The sequence below is a fragment of the Chaetodon auriga genome, chromosome 16 (genome assembly GCF_051107435.1).
Source record: "Chaetodon auriga isolate fChaAug3 chromosome 16, fChaAug3.hap1, whole genome shotgun sequence".
Taxonomy (NCBI): Eukaryota; Metazoa; Chordata; class Actinopteri; order Chaetodontiformes; family Chaetodontidae; genus Chaetodon; species Chaetodon auriga.
The window spans coordinates 14,095,001-14,112,269 of NC_135089.1; the positions used below are offsets into that span (position 1 = coordinate 14,095,001).

Sequence of the window (17,269 nt, forward strand, 5' to 3'; positions counted from 1 at the left end):
AAAATATTCTATGTATAAAAGATGTATATGTGAGATATTCTTGTGTATAATAAAATTTAAGCAATTTAAGATGATGTCACTATTTCAGCACAATCTTGTCATCGGGATTTATTACCTACAGCATGATGACGTATTAAAGTGGTGTTGAATTTTTTACATCATTACAGCGCAATGTCAGTTTTCTGTCTTTCTCTCAGGACAGATGGAGGCTGGATTATCTCTGCGATTTAGGCAAAGATTAGATGGGAGAGCAGATGCACTCAGTGGGAGAGTGAGGGAGAAACATGGACGTCACAGACAAGGGAGGTATGACGAACCAGAGGGTGGGGCACGATGCCTACTCCGTGTGTGTGTGTGTGTGTGTGTGTGTGTGTGTGTCCAGTGCAGTTTCCAGCTGAAAGTAAATCTTAAAGAAGCGCTTGAAGACGATATACACTTGCAAATATTGCTTGAGTAATATTGTAAATTCAGAATCTAACAAAATATTCATTTGTATGATTTATATAATATTATTCAGTTCCCCGGCGAGCTGGGATGAAGGCCTTCCAAATTTCGTCATAATTTTATCATCAATTTCTGTTAGTTCGTTTCTTGATCCCTTCATTTTAGTCGTTATTTTGAAAGAATTGACCGGAAGTGGTGGTTCCTCAGTTTGGTCTTTATTTTGAAAGTACTCACCCACAGTCTTGAATCATATCTCCATGGACGGTGTATGGACGAATTTAATATGGCGTTGCAGTTCGTAACTGTGGCCGCTAGAGGGCACATATGATTCTCCACACTCATTAGCCTTGCACTGATTGAGTCTGGTAACATCTCTGGAGGTGAGTTAGTCCTCACTGTCATTCAAACAGCTCTTAAATCTGCGATATGTGATTTTCTGATTACTTGGGGGCAGCAGAAATAAGTAGCAAACATTACACTGACATCTTATGACCTTTTAAGTTGTTTTGGTGAATTTATTGCCAAACAGTTGCTTATTTTACATATCGAGCACACTGAGCAACATTAGCACTAATTTGGAGAGCAGCTGCGCCTGAATATCCCACCTGCTAAATCTAAGTCCAATATTCACTCTGACTTTAGGTATTGTTTCTACCAATTCCCAAAAGAAGTATCTGGCTGTTGTCTGAAAATGCCTAATTATGTCCACCAGCTACTTCCTTGTTAACTTTGTCTACCATTTGGTGCTGAGCAGATAGCATGGTTGGTTTTAAAAACGACGACAAGCCCAGTGAGTGTGAACTAAAACAGTAAAATAGTGTTTGTACAGCTGACAGGAACCATAATCAGGTTGTAATTTTCTCTGTGGTGTAGTAGTTCCCTATTGTGGCCACTGGAGGGCAGTGAACACTCATTCGAACATCGCTCAACTCTCATGTAAACTCCTCCTGGTGGCAATATGCGACAAGGCAGACACAATACTATACTAATACTTCCGGTAAAAACGTTCAAAATAAAATAATTAGAAGACACCAGAGCAATAAATTTGTTAATTAAGATAAAACATTTGCACATGTACTATTTATTGCAGTCTTTAGTGGAGTTGATTACATGACGCTGGACCTCATAATGCTTAGAACTGGGTGATACTTCAGATTAAGTTATTATTCACGGTGACTGTCATCAAAATAGATATCAGCCCATCGAAAGATGTGGAGTTCAGAGGAGCCATCTGTGAGAAGACAGAAGTTGCCGGAGAGGCCATGCCCAATTATGCATACTCTTGTTTGCCATTGGACAGTTCTGCTACCTTTAGGCTGGGTTGCAATGTAAAACTCCACTGTGATTGGTAGATGGCGACGTCTGTCTGTGTGCTGTCGGTTTATTGGTTGTTTGACGAGGGGGATTAACGTGAAAACGCTCCCGTTTCAATGAACCTCAATGGAGACAGAAGGAAAGAAGGGAACTCGCCCGAATTCTGGCTTTTAATTTATTTATAACATGAAGTTAGATTTTTAGTAGTCGCTTTACAAATCTATAGTTCATACTTTGAGAACAAAGCGGAGAAACAAGTTGCGGACATATCTTGAAGTTTGCCTACAAGTGTTTTGAATGAGGAAATCGTCTCAGGCTAACGTTATGTAGCAAGCTAATCTCATTTATTCATTCGTAAGATCAGCTATCGTTTCACAAACTGTTACACATCCGACACAAAGGTAAGTACGTTTAAACGACCCCCACTTTTACCACCAGCATTCATTCATACCGAGAAAGAAACTGTAAGGAAGACTTCACTTAAAGACAACTAACGTCAGCGGATAGTCTCCTATCCTAAATCTGGGTCAGTGTCTTCGCCATGTCAGTGTGGGCAGGAAGGCTGAAATGTCAGCTGCTTAGATTTGTTCTGTTCACCTGATAATTGGCTAACCGATACCTGCTGGATTAATCCTCTCCAGGCATGACCGAGTACAAGCTTGTCGTGGTCGGGGCAGGAGGTGTGGGGAAGAGCGCGCTCACCATCCAGCTCATCCAGAACCACTTCGTTGATGAATATGATCCAACCATTGAGGTGAGAAACTGAGCATCTGACAGCGTCCCGGGGAAAGTTTGAGTGTGATACAACCGCGTTCACTTTCATGTGTTCATCAGTGTGTTACTGCTGCAAGTCGGTTGAATAACAAGCGGTGGGAAAAGTGCTTAAATCCTTCCCCTCCCTTTACAGTGTTTGACTTGGACAGTTTGTGGCAGGAGACAAAGTTCTTTGTTTGCAGTTAACGTTATATGGACGCGGTTGTGTTTCACCAGTGCATCAGTGTTTTGGTGTCTTATAAGTTTGCCAAAGCAAGTAATCATAGTAATACAAAAATGTGAAAATGCTACATTATAGGTAAAAGCCCAGCTTTTAAACCAGATTATTATTATTATATATAACAGGACTGCTAATCCATAAACATGTAAGATCTTAGCAAATTTGAACTGCTGTAGCAATGCATCATTTTCTATAAACTGATATGTTTTTTTTATCTAAAATCTCAATCAGCACATGGTGACAAATGGTGTCAAATAAGTGCAGCAGAGTAAACCATTGCAATACGACACGGTACTGTAGTAAACACACAAATCTACAGCACCATCAGACCACTCAAAAACCAGTGAAAATGTGCCAGAAGCCTCTAAAAGTTCATTCAAACCTGGCAGTGCCTCCCCTATAAGCCCTCTTTAGAGTCAAATAAACATAGAAATCAGCAGTTAACTCTGCAGTGTAATCTCGATTCTCACATCATTGCCTAAAAATCACAAGTTGGCTGTAAATCTCTGTTTTGAGACAGTGTTAATTATGCAAAGCTGTATTTCAGCTAACCGTGTAATTTCATAGTTGAATGTTTAAAAAACAAAAATTCAGGTTTCTGCAGGTTCATTACAAAACAGGCCATTCAGGAGTTCTTGTTGCTACACAACGCAGCAGTCATGGGAATGTTGAAATTCATACGGCGCACTCCACTGGCGCTCGCACTGCTTGTATGATCGTGTCGACGCTTTCTTACAGGACTCCTACAGAAAACAGGTGGTGATTGATGGAGAGACCTGTCTGTTGGACATCCTGGACACTGCAGGTCAGGAGGAGTACAGCGCCATGAGGGACCAGTATATGAGGACAGGAGAGGGCTTCCTCTGTGTGTTTGCCATCAACAACACCAAGTCCTTCGAGGACGTTCACCTCTACAGGTACAAGATGACCACTGTCAGTACTAAAACACAGCTGGGAGAAGGTACAGTCAGTAATCCAGCTGTGTGTAGTGTACTCTACAGGCTCAGGCAGACCAGCACTAAAAAGGCTGCTTCCTGATAAGCAGGAACTACAGTTGTAGTTATCTGTAGCTCATGTCTACAGACATGCTGAGTGTGGTTTTAAGTTTTGTGGGGTCATCAGTACACTAGAATCTGGTTCACATTTCTGAACTGACCCAAACACATAAAGCAATACAGAAAAAAAGAGGAAGTGTTGCAAAGATATCCCGCACAGGTTATTCATCTTTAAGTGTAATGAGCGCTTCGCTGTGGCATGTGTCTCTTCCTCAGAGAGCAGATCAACAGGGTGAAGGACAGTGACAGTGTTCCCATGGTGCTGGTGGGCAATAAGAGCGACCTGAGTACCCGCACGGTGGAGACACGGCAGGCGCAGGAGCTGGCACGAAGCTATGGAGTACCGTTTGTTGAGACCTCTGCTAAAACTAGACAGGTGGGTCAAACCTGACCATAACACCTGCGTTTAGTTTGCAGTGAAGCATGTGGGAGGCCACTGTGAGCAAATAAAACATCTGCAAATCCAAATTTTTAGCCTAATTTTAACATGATTCTCCATCTGTCTCGCAGGGTGTGGAGGAAGCTTTCTATTCGCTAGTACGGGAGATTAGAAGATATAAGGAGACCAACCGCAGCAACAAGAAGAGCAAGAAGAACACTCAGAGACGTTGCATCATACTATAGCAAAACACACACACAACCACACACCAGCAGCATCCCTTACAGCACTTGTTTCATGCTCCCCCTCACACACTGCGCCTCCTCTGTCACGTTGGAGACGTCCAGCATAGCTCCGGACAAGGAAGCAGACGTGGATAAATCAGTTTCCACTGCTGTCCTGGTTTCCACTTACGAGATTTGTCATGAATTCATTCACTGTGTCCATTTACCGCTGTTTCTTAACATCTTTGTTTTGATGACCAAACAACTACAAACCTTTTTTTTTCCAAAGACCCAGAATGAGAATTTGCCTGTGAAGATATTTCTCTCTTTTTCTAAGTGTAATTTGTCCAGCCAGTGTTTTTAAACAGTTCAGCTGCTGTTGACGATTTAGGGGTCAGGGTTCACAGCGGTGCGTCACCACACTTTGCACTGTCTCATCAGGTGACTCAGTCCAGATCTCTAGAACTGGACATTTTGTTTAGAGTGGTGAAATTTGTGATGAAGTTGTATGTGATTGCTCGGTACACATGACGCCACGAAGTCCCACAAATTACATGAAAGCAGTGTCACATTGACGAGGATACTGTCAAAAATTTGGCTTCCAGGCGATTAGAACTTTAGAAAAATGTGTCTTCCCCTCGTGTTTTTTCATAGGTTAGTGTGTCCTCTGGGGCTTGAAACACAACAGAAATGTCTAGTTTGTTTGATTTTTGTCAGAGAAAACACTCATCAGGATAGGATCACCACAGTATCAAAGCCTCAAAACTGTGTTCCAGACCCATAGGTGCACTTTATTAATTTCCTGTGCCGTTTTTATGGTGGAATTTAGGATTGTGTTAGTGCCATGTTACTCAGGAATATAGTGTTTTAACAGGAACTGAGGAGTAACAAACCGAGAGCTGTGTCATGTGATTGGTTGAGATGCGATGCCTGCGTCCATCGTATCCCACCATCATTAACTTACTGAGTGTCAGCCCTGCTGTTTGTTCCACACAGTGACGCTGTATTCTAAAGTCCACATTTAATGCAGTTGTTAAGTCACACCCAGTATTGCTGGTGGCTGCAGTGTTGCGTCACTGTGTCCAAGCGCTGTTTATGCTCCACCACACTCTGCCAGAGCATGTAGCATGTGCAGCTGTGCGCGATTGTGACATTTAAACCACACTGATGCTGAAGCCAGTGCAGGTTAAATCTATGTAGTGTGGGTGGGAAACACAGCGAGGGTCAGACTTGATGCTTGATAAGGATATTCAATAGGGCATCAATGTTTTTGTTTTTTTTTCGTTTTTTTACAGCAGTGTCTGTCTTCTTTGATAATTCTGATCACCCTAAATGTAATGGATTGTTAAATTTCTATTTTTGTAGCATTATAAACAGCTTTCCCCAATTTAAAAACTAACATCTGCATTAAGAAGCTGTCGTCAAGTTCAACCAAAGTTCAGTGAGCTAACTCCAGCGAATCCACCGATGAAGGATTCCTGCTTTGCTATGGTGTTAAACCAGCACCTGTGTCGTTATCTGAGCTTAATGTAGTTCCGTTGTTAAAACAGGGTAACTCTAAAGATGTGATTTGATCCCAACAAGTCTCTCACTGACAGCTGTGTAAAATCTGTAATGCACTGTGCTGTAATGAACAAGTAAATGTCTTCAGCTTTTACACCGTGTCTGTTTTGTTCATCCAGGGTGGCTCTTTTAAACAATCAAAGTAATAGTAATTTGTGGATCTACTCTTTTCAGAGTTCAACTTTATGGTCGTGTGTTAGAAAGACAAGAAACTCTTGTGCTCTGGCTCTCACACAGAGAGCGCACAATGAGAAGGATGGTGTGTGATTTGATGCTCAGGTAACTTTTTTTTTTTTGATTGAAGGAGCAAAGATGTGGTGAGTGGTGGTCTGGTGTCCTTCATCATGTTTTGGGCTTTCCTTTGGCAGTGAGCAGTATAAATGTCACAAAGTCATGATTTTTGCCTCTGTCTTTAGGCTTCTTTGAAGCAGTCTGAGCAACTGAGTTTTGATACTCGTGCCAAAACTCGAGACCCCTCAGAACATACAGCTGTTGTGTCTTCCAGAGGATGCGGCTAGTGTTGAGACCACATGACAGCATGTGATTTGTAAACCAAGAAATTTAAGTTGTCCACAATTTCAACAGATGGCTGATGGAAATAGGAATGATTTCCTCTGATCTTTCACTTGTCAACAATGATGACAAGGTGTACTAAAGCAGTACGCAGAGCAAACAATGTCACATCTACAGTAGGCAAAGAACAGACACGACCTCCAGTTTCCTACAGTTTGTGCCATTAACAGTTATTAACAATCAAGGGTTTTGTTCCGGGTTTTCAATTCAGTGGCGAGAAAGAGCTGTGGTTTATGAGGTCTGACAGACGATTATGCTGACGAGGGTGGCAATGAAGTTCCTCTTATTACTTCTGTTAAAGTGTGTACTTTCACTGTGACATCAAAGCATGACTGGAGAATGCACACATGCAGCAGGCAGGTTCATACACTGTAACCCTCTTCATGCACAGGACATGTCACATGCGCATTTACTGTGTGGTCCAGCATCCTGTACGTATGTAAATGTTGACATTTCCAATACGCCTGTTGAAGTCATTGTTAAATTAATACTTTTCAGCCCAAAAGAAGAGATTGCTCTTGACTTTATTTTACAAAAAGACACTACTTAATGTGAGTTTATTCATAGTAGAAAACAGAAAGAGTGTGATATATATGCATTTTTACAAACACCAAAAGGCATAACAAATAGTGAGACCAGAGTCCAAGGTCCATCTGAAATGAGGCACATAAGGAGGGAGTGTGTGTGTGTGCCTCTCACCAACCAAAGCGAGACACCAGCTTGCCCTGGTCATCCAAATCTTTCTGAACCTTCTTCCTCATGTAAAAGATGGGACAATCCCGGCTGCGGAGGAGTCAGGAAGGACAGTGTTACTGGACATGAAGGGCTGCCGCTGCGTGCTCAGCCGTGACTCTGCAGTAAACACAACTGTAATAAATTGTGCTCTACATACCTGGTACAGAGCACGTCTTCATGGAGGGAGCCTTGACAACGCTGACACTGAGTCCACAGGCGAGAGAAGCGCTCCTCCAGTGCGTTCAGGTGAAAGATCTGTCATTTACAAGCAAAATGTCTGTTTTAGGTATTAACACCTTCATTTTTATACTAGCAACTAATAGCATACGAGCATACTAGCTTATAGCAGCCCAAAAGTGCATAACTACAAAATGAGACTAAATTTGTTTGGGTATCAAAATTAGACATTACATTTTTCATCAAACAGAATCAATAACCAGATAATCGTAGCCCTGTTTGTAGAGAAAACCAACATATTAAAGTATTAAGTCATCTTGCCTACCTCCTTTTGGTACAGTTCAGACTCCTTCTTCTTACAGAAATCGCACACGGCCGCTGCAAGGACACACATGTTAGAGGTCACACATCTGAGGATAAGTGGGTAAGTGGACATCAAATTCAAAAACAATTCTTAAACTTCTAAGGACACGCACTGTCTGTCTTGAGCACGGCTTTGCAGCCGATGCAGGTGCTCCTCTTCTGTGCAAATGCCATGAGGCCCCCGACCTTCGAGGTCAGCACAGTCTTACAGCGCGTGTGGTCGCCCTCTGAAAGACACCACGAAAAATCAACGGAAAAGTTTAAACTTCAAACTTGAGAAAAAAACACATGCCAAGTCTCATTTATTTGACAAGCACATCTATATTACGTCTACTGTAACAAGAGAGTATTTTTGTAAGCTTCTTGACTGCAATGTGCAGCTCTGACACTTGCTTTGGTGGTTAGCATTAGATTTACCTGGCTAAACTGTAGGAACAAGACTATGATGTGAGAGTTTGTGTGTGTTTGAACACTTACTGAGGAGGACGCTCTCTGCTTTACTCTCTCCCAGGATGGGCTCAAATATTCTCAGCAGGGGCTTGGACAGCTGCTGCTCCAGGTAGTATTGTGTGTCGATGGGAATGGTGTTCTCCAGCACATAGATGGGGTCCTAAAGCAACATGTGGGTTCATCATCAGGATGGATATAAGTAGAAAAGGGGGGATGCACAATGAAATAAACATGCTTATTTGCAGATAATCAAATGCTACAGACCTCTGACTTCATGTATGCTGCGGCTCCCTTTGCAGCCTTGATGATGACGTATGGAACTCGGTCTCCCAGGTTTGGAGCGCTCCCAGCGTCTCTTTTTCTCATTCTGTAAAACATCAAAATTAAAAGGGTCAGTTCACCCATATCTCCCACACCCAAGCATCTTCCCTTGGAGTACTATTTGAAGCAAATGTGGTTAATCACACCTCTCAGCCAGCTCCACATGCGCCTGTTTGCCAGCGTACTCCTGGGCGGTGCGCGTCAGCTCCTTCGTGATGACCAGCTGGCTGATGTCGATGCGGTTGCACAGCAGATCCGAGATCACTTCTTTAGCGTGAACCACGGCGCCCTGGGGATCCCTGACAAAACATCACATCCGCTGTGATTACTTTCACAACAAATTAACAGCGTGGTTAGATTCAAGCAGGTAAATAAATCATTTTAATTCTAAATTATTTTCCAAATTGGGATCAATAAAGTAAAAGTCTAAGTAATTAGTCAGAAAGTGGGCTCAGCATCTGAATGTCAAGTTTAGACCTGACAAAATAGTTCCAGGATCAATAGGAAAAGTTACATTACGGTGCTCTATTCAGTATTTCCAAATAAAATTCCAGATGCATGAAATCTTATAACAACAAGGAACTGATACTGCATTATCCACAGAAAGTGTGTGTGTGTGTACCTGTCTATCAGGATTTTCTGCAGACAGGTGTTGATAAGGTTAGCCACCAGAGGACAGTTGTCTCTGCGGACCGTCTCAATGCCTTTACAGTCCATCTTGTCATGCGTGTCTGCACTGGAGGAGAAATAGAGGCCAGCATAGCGCTTCTTGTTGATCAGGAGATACGGGTAATACACCTGAGGAAGTGACAAAAAAAAAAGCTCTCGTTAACTCGTTGCAATGTCAAAATGCTGCTGTGCTTCTGCACGTCTATCTCGTCCTCCCACTTCAGTTTAAATACTCAGTTTCAGCAGACAATATTTGTACCTCAACATACTACAAGAGGATCAGTCACGAGGTGTTATTTCACGAGGGTTACTCCAGTAAAAGAGAAACGACTCAATCACAACTTCCTCAGACAATGAAGTTAATTGGACAAGTGCTTTTTGGTAAATCAAGGGGGCAGAAATGGTACCTTCTCAAACTCCAGTTTGATGGGCGGTGTGAAGTGGGACGATACCCACTCTGCTGCCTCTTTCCCAATGTCCATGGCCTCCCTCACTGTGGCAACTCCAAGCTTAACCATGACGGAGTCTGTGTCTCCATAAATGACCTTTAAAGATTCAAAAATGACATTTAAACACACACACACACACACAAAGGGAGTCTTTTGAAAACAACAGGCTGTAGGTTTGGGTTAGTATACTGGTGCAGCTCCACGTGTTCCTCACCTTGGCATCACCTTGGTAACCATTGGAAATGATATACTTGGACTCAACCAGCTGTTTGGTTTGCTCAATCATCTGTCTTCCAAAACCAGTGACACTCTGGATGGAAGAAAAACAAAGACTGAAATAAGGTCGTCATTAAATAATTTGTTGTGCTTGAATAAGCTTTGACTGACCAAGGAGGAAAATCATCAGCCTTGAGCTTCAATGCCTGCTCACAATAACTGCCACTGAGCAAGGCAGTTCATCCAACAGCTGCGAGGAGGTTACGAAACTAAGTAAGTCAACCTTCCACAAAACAGCGAGAAACACAGCCTGGTGTGGTTCATGATTTGGGTCTTCATTCTTTAGATTCCCACCTGTTCCGTGGCTTCTTTTTCAACACTAATCTTTGCCCTACATCTTTGTTGTTTACCGTTCGTGCTCTGACTACATCTGTGCAGAACAGCGGGAAGCATGACAACATGTCATGTGGGGACAGCTTCATTCAGCACGGCGGACAAACTGTCGTCTCAGGCCAGAATTTCAAGCATTCCATATATGTTTAAAAATTGATTTGAGGACAACAATACAGCCATGAAATGTCTGCCTCTCCTTTTGGGTGTGTAAGTAGGACTTTCTTCCTCTTGAAAATACCTTTCTAATCTTGATATACTGGTTGATAATGTAACATAGAGAGCTGGCAAGACCACATCCTGCGCAGTCACTTGTATCAGGCGTGAACAAAAGAATCATTCCGAAGTTGCAAAGTCATTTTCACACATAAGAAAACTTTGTCAAACCAACATTGTAATTTCAATTAAGACCCTAATACCAGCGTGAGACCCAGAGTCAAGTGCTCACCTGTGAGATCTCTAGGCAGGGCAGCTTGCCCACCTGGGCACCTGTGAAGCCATAGACGGAGTTTGCGCTGATTTTGAGGGCGAGCTGACGACCGTCCAGCACCTGCCTCTTAAAAGGGTCAGTTTCCTTCTTTAGCTCTGCTTTGGCCCTGTGGACGGACAGTGGGACAATCTGAGGCGTTTGATTTTCATTCAAAAGTTTCATGTGTTTATTTTGGTACATGCTTTTGTATTTTGTACTTGAGTAAAACTGATTGTTACAGCAAGAGGAAACACATTGAACACGAGCTGCGAATCAGAGGATCAAGAAGTTAATAAGCTTAACAGCAAGTTCAATTTCAAGGCGCCATATGGGACTGAAGTCGTCTACTGCCGTCTACTGAATTCCTAACTTTTCACTTAAGGTCAAGTAGATTTTGTGATATATCTGAACAATTCAAACCTCTTCCTGGCGCACAGCAGGTTCTCCAGGATCTCAGGTAGAAGTCCTTTTCTCAAGGAGCTCTTCACAAACATATCGCCCGTCGGAGTTTTGATGAAGTCCTCTGGCGAGAGGCTGAAGATGCACAACCACTTCAGATATTAGTACAAGTTAATAGTAAACATAAACACGTTTAAGTGTTTTACATGTTTTTGATGAAGAATCACAGATAACCACACTTAAAAAAAAGATCTGCTCACCTTTGTCTCTCCACTGAGCTTTTCTGCAGCAGGGTGGTGTAGCACAGATTGTGAGCCATCATGATGGATGGATACAAGGAGGAGAAATCCAGGGTGGCAATGGGAACGCTATAATACCTACGCACAGTGAGGTGGTGAAGGGAAGGTTAGCTTGCACGAACCAAAATCCATCAACACCAACAGTCATACACTGACACTACCAGAAGATGTACGTACCCTTTCTCTGGCTCAATGACAGTCGCTCCAGTGTAGTCCTCTCCTCCTTCCGTCTTTACAACAGGCATGACCAGGTCCTGTTTCATTGCCTACATATGGACAGACGCTTATGGTTTCTATTCTTAAATCTATACGTACAAAGTAACTGTCCCATGTGCTTGCTTTTGTTACCTGTCGCAGCAGCTGAGAGACCACTTTAATCTGCTGTCCTCTTGAGAGCAGATAGGTGAGAGGCACACCCGTCACTCTGGCCATCTCCATGTAGTTAATGACACACATCAGCTTCTGCAGCAAGCGCAGTGGGAGGTAGGCGTCTTTCAGGCAGTAGACGGCCAAACGACGACGGGTCTGTTCGTTGCCATTCTTCAATGGAGGAAATCAATAATCAATATCGATGAGTGAGGCCATTTCAATCTGCAGAGCTCTTAAAGACAACAGCTCTCCTCCAGATACATGGTTAGTGGTTCATGCTTTACCTGCAGATCAGTGATGATGGAGTGTTGCACATCCTCCTTCTGTTCTTGCAGAAAGTGGAAACTCACAGCGTTTAGTGTGTACGAGCGCAGCTTGTAGTCCCTGAGGAGAACCTGAGAGAAACACACCAGTCAGACTGCTGTCAGTGTGCAGTGTCTTGTCCTGAAAATGTTCTTACATAAGCAATGCGCCACATGATAATCGTAAAGTCAATCTTGTTGTGGTTATGACTGATAATAGTGAGTTGCTGTAAATGAAGCTGACCTGCAGTAGGTCAAACTGAACCCGGCCCTCCATGTTAATGGTCTTGTTCTCTCTGCGGCCCATCTGCTTACTCTGGAAGTTTAGGTCGCGTAAGACCGACTTGATGCCGCGCACACGGCCGAGGTAGGGAAACAGGTTCACCTGAACACAAAGGAATGTGTTTTATTGAATAAACGGGAGAAATTTATGTGCATTACTTTCAATATGGCGATTCTAAGCCTTGGTATTGTGTGGAAGTAGTAGACAAATGTGGCTCCATCTAACCTTTAGAGCAGCCGCCCTGTTGAGCAAGTAGGGAAAGTCGAAGTTTTGGATGTTGTATCCTGTGATGATGTCTGGGTCCACGGTCCTCAAAAACTCTGCCCAGCTCTGCTCACAAAGCCGTCAACAGACACACAATGATCACCAAAACATTCCGAAAGGGAACGAGGAAGCCATGCCAGAATATTTATCTTTTTCCACTGCCTTACTTAAGCCGGTGTGTATACCTGCAGCAGCTGTTTCTCCTGTGTAAAGCACAATATCTGAGAACCCACGATGCTGGCGCAGGACTGGAGGGTGAACACGGTGCGAATAAAGGGCTCCGTCTCACCCTGTCGCTGCACCATAGACGCTATCTGAATCACAGGGTCTTTGTCTGCTTCTGGGAAGATTCCTGGCATGAAAAGAGTAAATGTCAGAGTCAAACTCTGCATTTGCTTTTCATCATGTATGACTGGACCTCCCATACAAAAATTATGTTAGAGGTAATAGTTTGCATGCTGTATAATAAGAGTGAAAGAAAGAACACACCTTTTCTTCCTGCACACTCGATGTCAAAGCTGAGGACCCTGAGCGGTGCGATCCTCTGCCAGTCTCCCTCTGCAGGGTGACTTATCAAATCTGTCCATCCCACATCCACCTCATACTGACACAAGGACTCCTGAAGGACGAAAACAGGGGAAAAGTTCATGAAGTAAACTGCTGACCCATGTAGCCTAACAGCCATTTGTTCAGGCCAGATTGTGTTATGGGGCATGAACTCGACCTACCTTGCCAGTGTCCTGAGAATTCATGTTCCCCGTGCCTTTCTCTTCACGCACTCTGTACTTGCCTTTGGGAAGTTCAATCCAGCAGCATCCCACCACATCACTGTCCACCATAAACCTGACAACACAGAGAGGCTCATTAAGATGAAAAATAGTTTTAGTGTTGCATTTACTCCCTAGTTGTTTTGCAATAAAGTCATTTGTAAAAATTCAGTATCAGAGCGGTCAGTCCACAATAATTTGTCTGCTGACATGAATCTAGAAAACATTCTGTGTGCAGTCTCATGCAGCAGTGATGACTGTCTCTTAACTGTTGCTTTAGACAGCGCACACACACACAGACAAAGATTCACCTTATCTCAAAATCTATGTTGGCTTCAAAGGACTGGTAATGCTCTGTGGGGAAAGGTCCGAACTTGAAGCCCTGCTCCAGCAGTCTCTTTGCTGGGGCAATGAGACGAGGCATCGCCATGGTTATTCGCAAAAAATCCAGACTACGTTTCCCATGGTAACCATACATGTCTGCAGGAGAGAGGAAATCAGAAGATTAACTCCACGAATCTGTCAAAAGCATAGTCACTTTGCATGTAAGTCATTATGAGTTTCTGAACTCGGATCAGTCCTCTCAGTTCACAATAATCCTACTGAAGAACACACTTATGAGTGTTTGAGAGCTGTTTCGCACATTTATATTCAATGAGCGACAAACGCACAGGAGCATCTGCACATCACTGGTACTCACTCTCTTTGCGGGTGATGTCCACAGCCAACACTGTGACGGAGATGTTGTCCTTATTGGATCTCATGTCCTTCAGGACAGCAGAGTTCAACTCTTTCTTAAATTCACCCAGGTAAGCAGACGTGAACCCTTTTCAAAGAAAGCAGAAAGAGGGAAATATTAATGCAATGATTATCCCCCCAAAAGCTGAAATCATTCAGAGGTGACATGAGAGAGGAATGTGTTCCACTGACAGAATATTTAATAATAATTGACTAAAAGGTATTGCACTGAGCAAATGTGTCATCAAAATACATGCTGTTCATAGAGATAATGACAAGTACTCACCACTTGGTGCAGGAACATAGAAGTAAGGAGCAAAACCATGGACATGGCAACACACACTGTTACCACTGTCTGTCACCCCAAACATTCGAATGATGGGGACTTTTCCCTGCGACTGGCCGGGCATGCCTGCCACCGTTGCCCCTGCAAAAGTGGAAACAAACATACAGCAACAGCATTTTGAGCAGGAGGAAATGCTTTACACTCTTATTCAGATCCAAACAACAAAGAAGCCAGTAAAACTCCTGACACCTGTGTCAGGTCCATGCTTCTGAGACTCAGATCAGTGTAATATTTTTGTAAAAAAATATCTTTGAATCACCTCATTATCTACATCATATTCATACCGTTAACCGTAAATATCACAGAAATAAGTTTCTGTGATCTTGATTCCGTCTTCAACAAACGTCCTCCTTGATAATTACCTAAATAATAGTCCAGATCAATCTGCTGAAACACCAGAGTGTCAGATGATGGGTCCAGTGGGGGGGCATGAGGCCGCCGCCAACGAGGGTTAAGGTCTGCTGAGAAGAGGTCACCTGAAGAAACAAAGTGGGATGAGTTGCAGTTGAGTTATATCTGCATTCATTGAAATAACACTGTACTTATGCCACCTGTTGTGTAGTTGGTTGTGCAACACCCACCTATGGGAATAACGTCATGGCCTGCCTGCCCCTCCATCTCCTCTGCATCCATCTCTGCTTCGTCAAACATGGATAATTCCTCTTCAAACTGCGATGGACTGTCTTCCCATTCGCCTGCCATTTTCCCCCGTTTGGCCTGGGACACACTGCCCGTAAAAGAGCTACCATTGCGCCTTTTATAATCCATGTCTACAAGAAACATTGAAGGTAGATGGGAAGATAATTAGATGTGTGAGGCGGAGTCATCAGACAAGCACAGAGTGTATCTCAGTGGATTGGATAAAGGGCAAAACAGCTTTAACTAGGGAAACAGGTAGCCTGAGTTCAAAGGGAAAGCAGAGAGCGACACATCGGCCACGATAACTTCCTTGACTATAACACATCCGATAACATGGCATGAAAACGTGTTTTGCTGCCAATGCCATTAACACATAAACATAACTGTGGGGTGAAATGTAGTTAACTACATATCATGTGGTTGGTAATAAACTCCAAGAAATGAGAAACAGACTTTCGTCTTTCGTCTGCGCATCATGTAACTTTAGCCCATTAGCCATGTAACTAGCATGGCTGGTGCTGTACTCCTCCTAACGTCACAAACACATTACAGTTAGCATTACATCATTACTAACTGCTGTCAGCTTATTTGCAACGTTGTATCTTCCAAAGCTTTTCAATGCTGTCGTTGTTGACAACTTCTCGACGCGTCAATGCTGCGTTACTCTTACACTCTGTGAGACTTACTGTATATCAACCTCACCATTTCAAGGAAGCTGCTCTCTTTGGGAACGAGCTAAAGCAGCAAGCTAGCAAGCGCGAGTGTAAACAGAGCAGTACGCGCCAAATCCGATCTTACCAAAACGGAGGACTGATCTCATTGTACACCTTTCCCAGACAAATATCAGTGTCTGTTGCGTTTCTAAGCAAGTTATAAATACCTCACAACGTTACTTCTTTGCAGCACCCCCGGCTGACAACAACAGCTCCCGCCACTCGCCTTCAATTTGTGAACTTTCACCGACGAAAGCGCGGAAATTTCCGCTTTGTTACTAGGCCCAATACTAAAGGAATGGACAATGACGACACTGGTAAGGCGGAGACACGGCGGGTAGTGAAAAGGAAGTTGGACGAAAATCGACTACACCTAGCAGATGAAAAGGGCCGTGTGTTCCCGGCAAAATGACGTCAGAATGTATGCAGCAGCGAGGGAGGGAAAAACAACTCAACAATAAATGTAAGAAATCGATCACGTTTATTTTGTTTTCATATTGACTGCATCCAAGAATAACAGTTTGCCATACTTAACCATTTTTGTTGTTGTAATTTGTTTAAGGCATGAAATTACACAACGCACAAGGAGTTAAACCTTTTAACACTTAAAAATATATATACACATATACTTTAGGTTTGCCTTCTATAGCCCATGTGAATTTCTGAGTTGTTATATTTTTGACACTAAGATGATGAGGATATTCTCTTACTGGTAATGTAAATGTGTTCAACTGTGAAATGCATTTTTCTGTCTGAAATAAATTCTTTGTGAAATTATGTCATCATTTGATGATATGACTGAAGCTCTCTAAAGGCAATGTTTAAACAGTATTGCCACACAATTACAAAGGTATGTAGTCTAAAAAACTGAAAATGGGATTTTACACTCCATATTCCAGAGGTGAGTCACTTGACTTGGGTGCTGGTTTATTTTACTTTATTTATTCAGGGAGTCTCATCAATTCAGTCACACCACATTCATTGCATACACTCACACACTATTAAAATCAATAACTATTAATATCAGCAAGTCAAACTTCATAGTACAGAGGAACATATGTCTCTATATGACGTCTGACCCCTGACTGTGTGTATGTACTACACACAGTCAGGGGTCAGAGGTCACACTAACGCAGAACAACGCATTTGAAGTTGCCAAGAGGACAGTGCCATATTCACGACACTTGTGCAGGGTGGATTTTCAATGGAATCAGAGGCCTGATATACTTAATCTGTGAACAGAGAGCCACTGACATATTTTCAGCTGCTTCACCAATATAGACCCTGACCGCTTGGCCCATTTGTTTACCACAAGATAGATCGCAGAGATATGTAGAGGGGTTGGGTGTCACTAGTCACGTTGTA

General features: G+C 43.0%; 3 protein-coding genes across 5 annotated transcripts in view; 2 read left to right on the forward strand and 1 right to left on the reverse strand.

Moving 5' to 3' along the window:
• Positions 1–164, forward strand: part of slc17a7a (solute carrier family 17 member 7a) — a 15,947-nt gene extending 15,783 nt beyond the window's left edge. For all 3 annotated transcript variants that reach the window (XR_013078288.1, XR_013078289.1, XM_076751701.1), the window contains one exon: positions 1–164. This exon is cut by the window's left edge. The gene's annotated coding sequence lies outside the window, so the exon portion shown is untranslated.
• A 1,698-nt stretch (positions 165–1,862) lies between these two features.
• On the forward strand, positions 1,863–6,067 carry LOC143334076 (GTPase KRas). Its single transcript, XM_076752604.1, has 5 exons — positions 1,863–2,159; positions 2,400–2,512; positions 3,491–3,669; positions 4,024–4,183; positions 4,318–6,067. The coding sequence occupies exons 2-5, from the start codon at positions 2,402–2,404 to the stop codon at positions 4,429–4,431; spliced, it is 564 nt and encodes a 187-aa protein (XP_076608719.1). The 5' UTR covers positions 1,863–2,159; positions 2,400–2,401; the 3' UTR covers positions 4,432–6,067.
• Positions 6,068–7,051: 984 nt separating this feature from the next.
• pold1 (polymerase (DNA directed), delta 1, catalytic subunit) lies at positions 7,052–16,155 on the reverse strand. The gene is made up of 27 exons (XM_076752517.1): positions 16,072–16,155; positions 15,134–15,322; positions 14,915–15,028; positions 14,493–14,633; positions 14,169–14,294; positions 13,780–13,948; positions 13,430–13,544; positions 13,191–13,320; positions 12,887–13,053; positions 12,663–12,767; positions 12,399–12,539; positions 12,137–12,247; positions 11,832–12,023; positions 11,661–11,749; positions 11,445–11,561; positions 11,206–11,319; positions 10,765–10,912; positions 9,925–10,020; positions 9,669–9,806; positions 9,215–9,390; positions 8,739–8,891; positions 8,536–8,638; positions 8,299–8,431; positions 7,935–8,048; positions 7,784–7,836; positions 7,439–7,536; positions 7,052–7,329 (listed from the first exon to the last, which is right to left on the reverse strand). Exons 2-27 carry the CDS (start codon positions 15,318–15,320, stop codon positions 7,242–7,244), a joined length of 3,318 nt encoding a protein of 1,105 aa, XP_076608632.1. The 5' UTR covers positions 15,321–15,322; positions 16,072–16,155; the 3' UTR covers positions 7,052–7,241.
• Positions 16,156–17,269: the final 1,114 nt, after the last annotated feature.

What these genes read in the sequence shown, in the direction of transcription:
- LOC143334076 (XM_076752604.1), top strand. Translation starts at nt 2,402, where the DNA reads ATGACCGAGTACAAGCTTGTCGTGGTCGGGGCAGGAGGTGTGGGGAAG. An exon ending in AATATGATCCAACCATTGAG is followed by an intron (nt 2,513 to 3,490) that starts GTGAGAAACTGA and finishes GCTTTCTTACAG; the next exon opens with GACTCCTACAGAAAACAGGT. An exon ending in CCTCTGCTAAAACTAGACAG is followed by an intron (nt 4,184 to 4,317) that starts GTGGGTCAAACC and finishes TCTGTCTCGCAG; the next exon opens with GGTGTGGAGGAAGCTTTCTA.
- pold1 (XM_076752517.1), bottom strand. Translation starts at nt 15,320, where the DNA reads ATGGATTATAAAAGGCGCAATGGTAGCTCTTTTACGGGCAGTGTGTCC. An exon ending in ATTCTCAGGACACTGGCAAG is followed by an intron (nt 13,321 to 13,429) that starts GTAGGTCGAGTT and finishes TTCGTCCTTCAG; the next exon opens with GAGTCCTTGTGTCAGTATGA. An exon ending in CAGCATACATGAAGTCAGAG is followed by an intron (nt 8,432 to 8,535) that starts GTCTGTAGCATT and finishes ATGTTGCTTTAG; the next exon opens with GACCCCATCTATGTGCTGGA.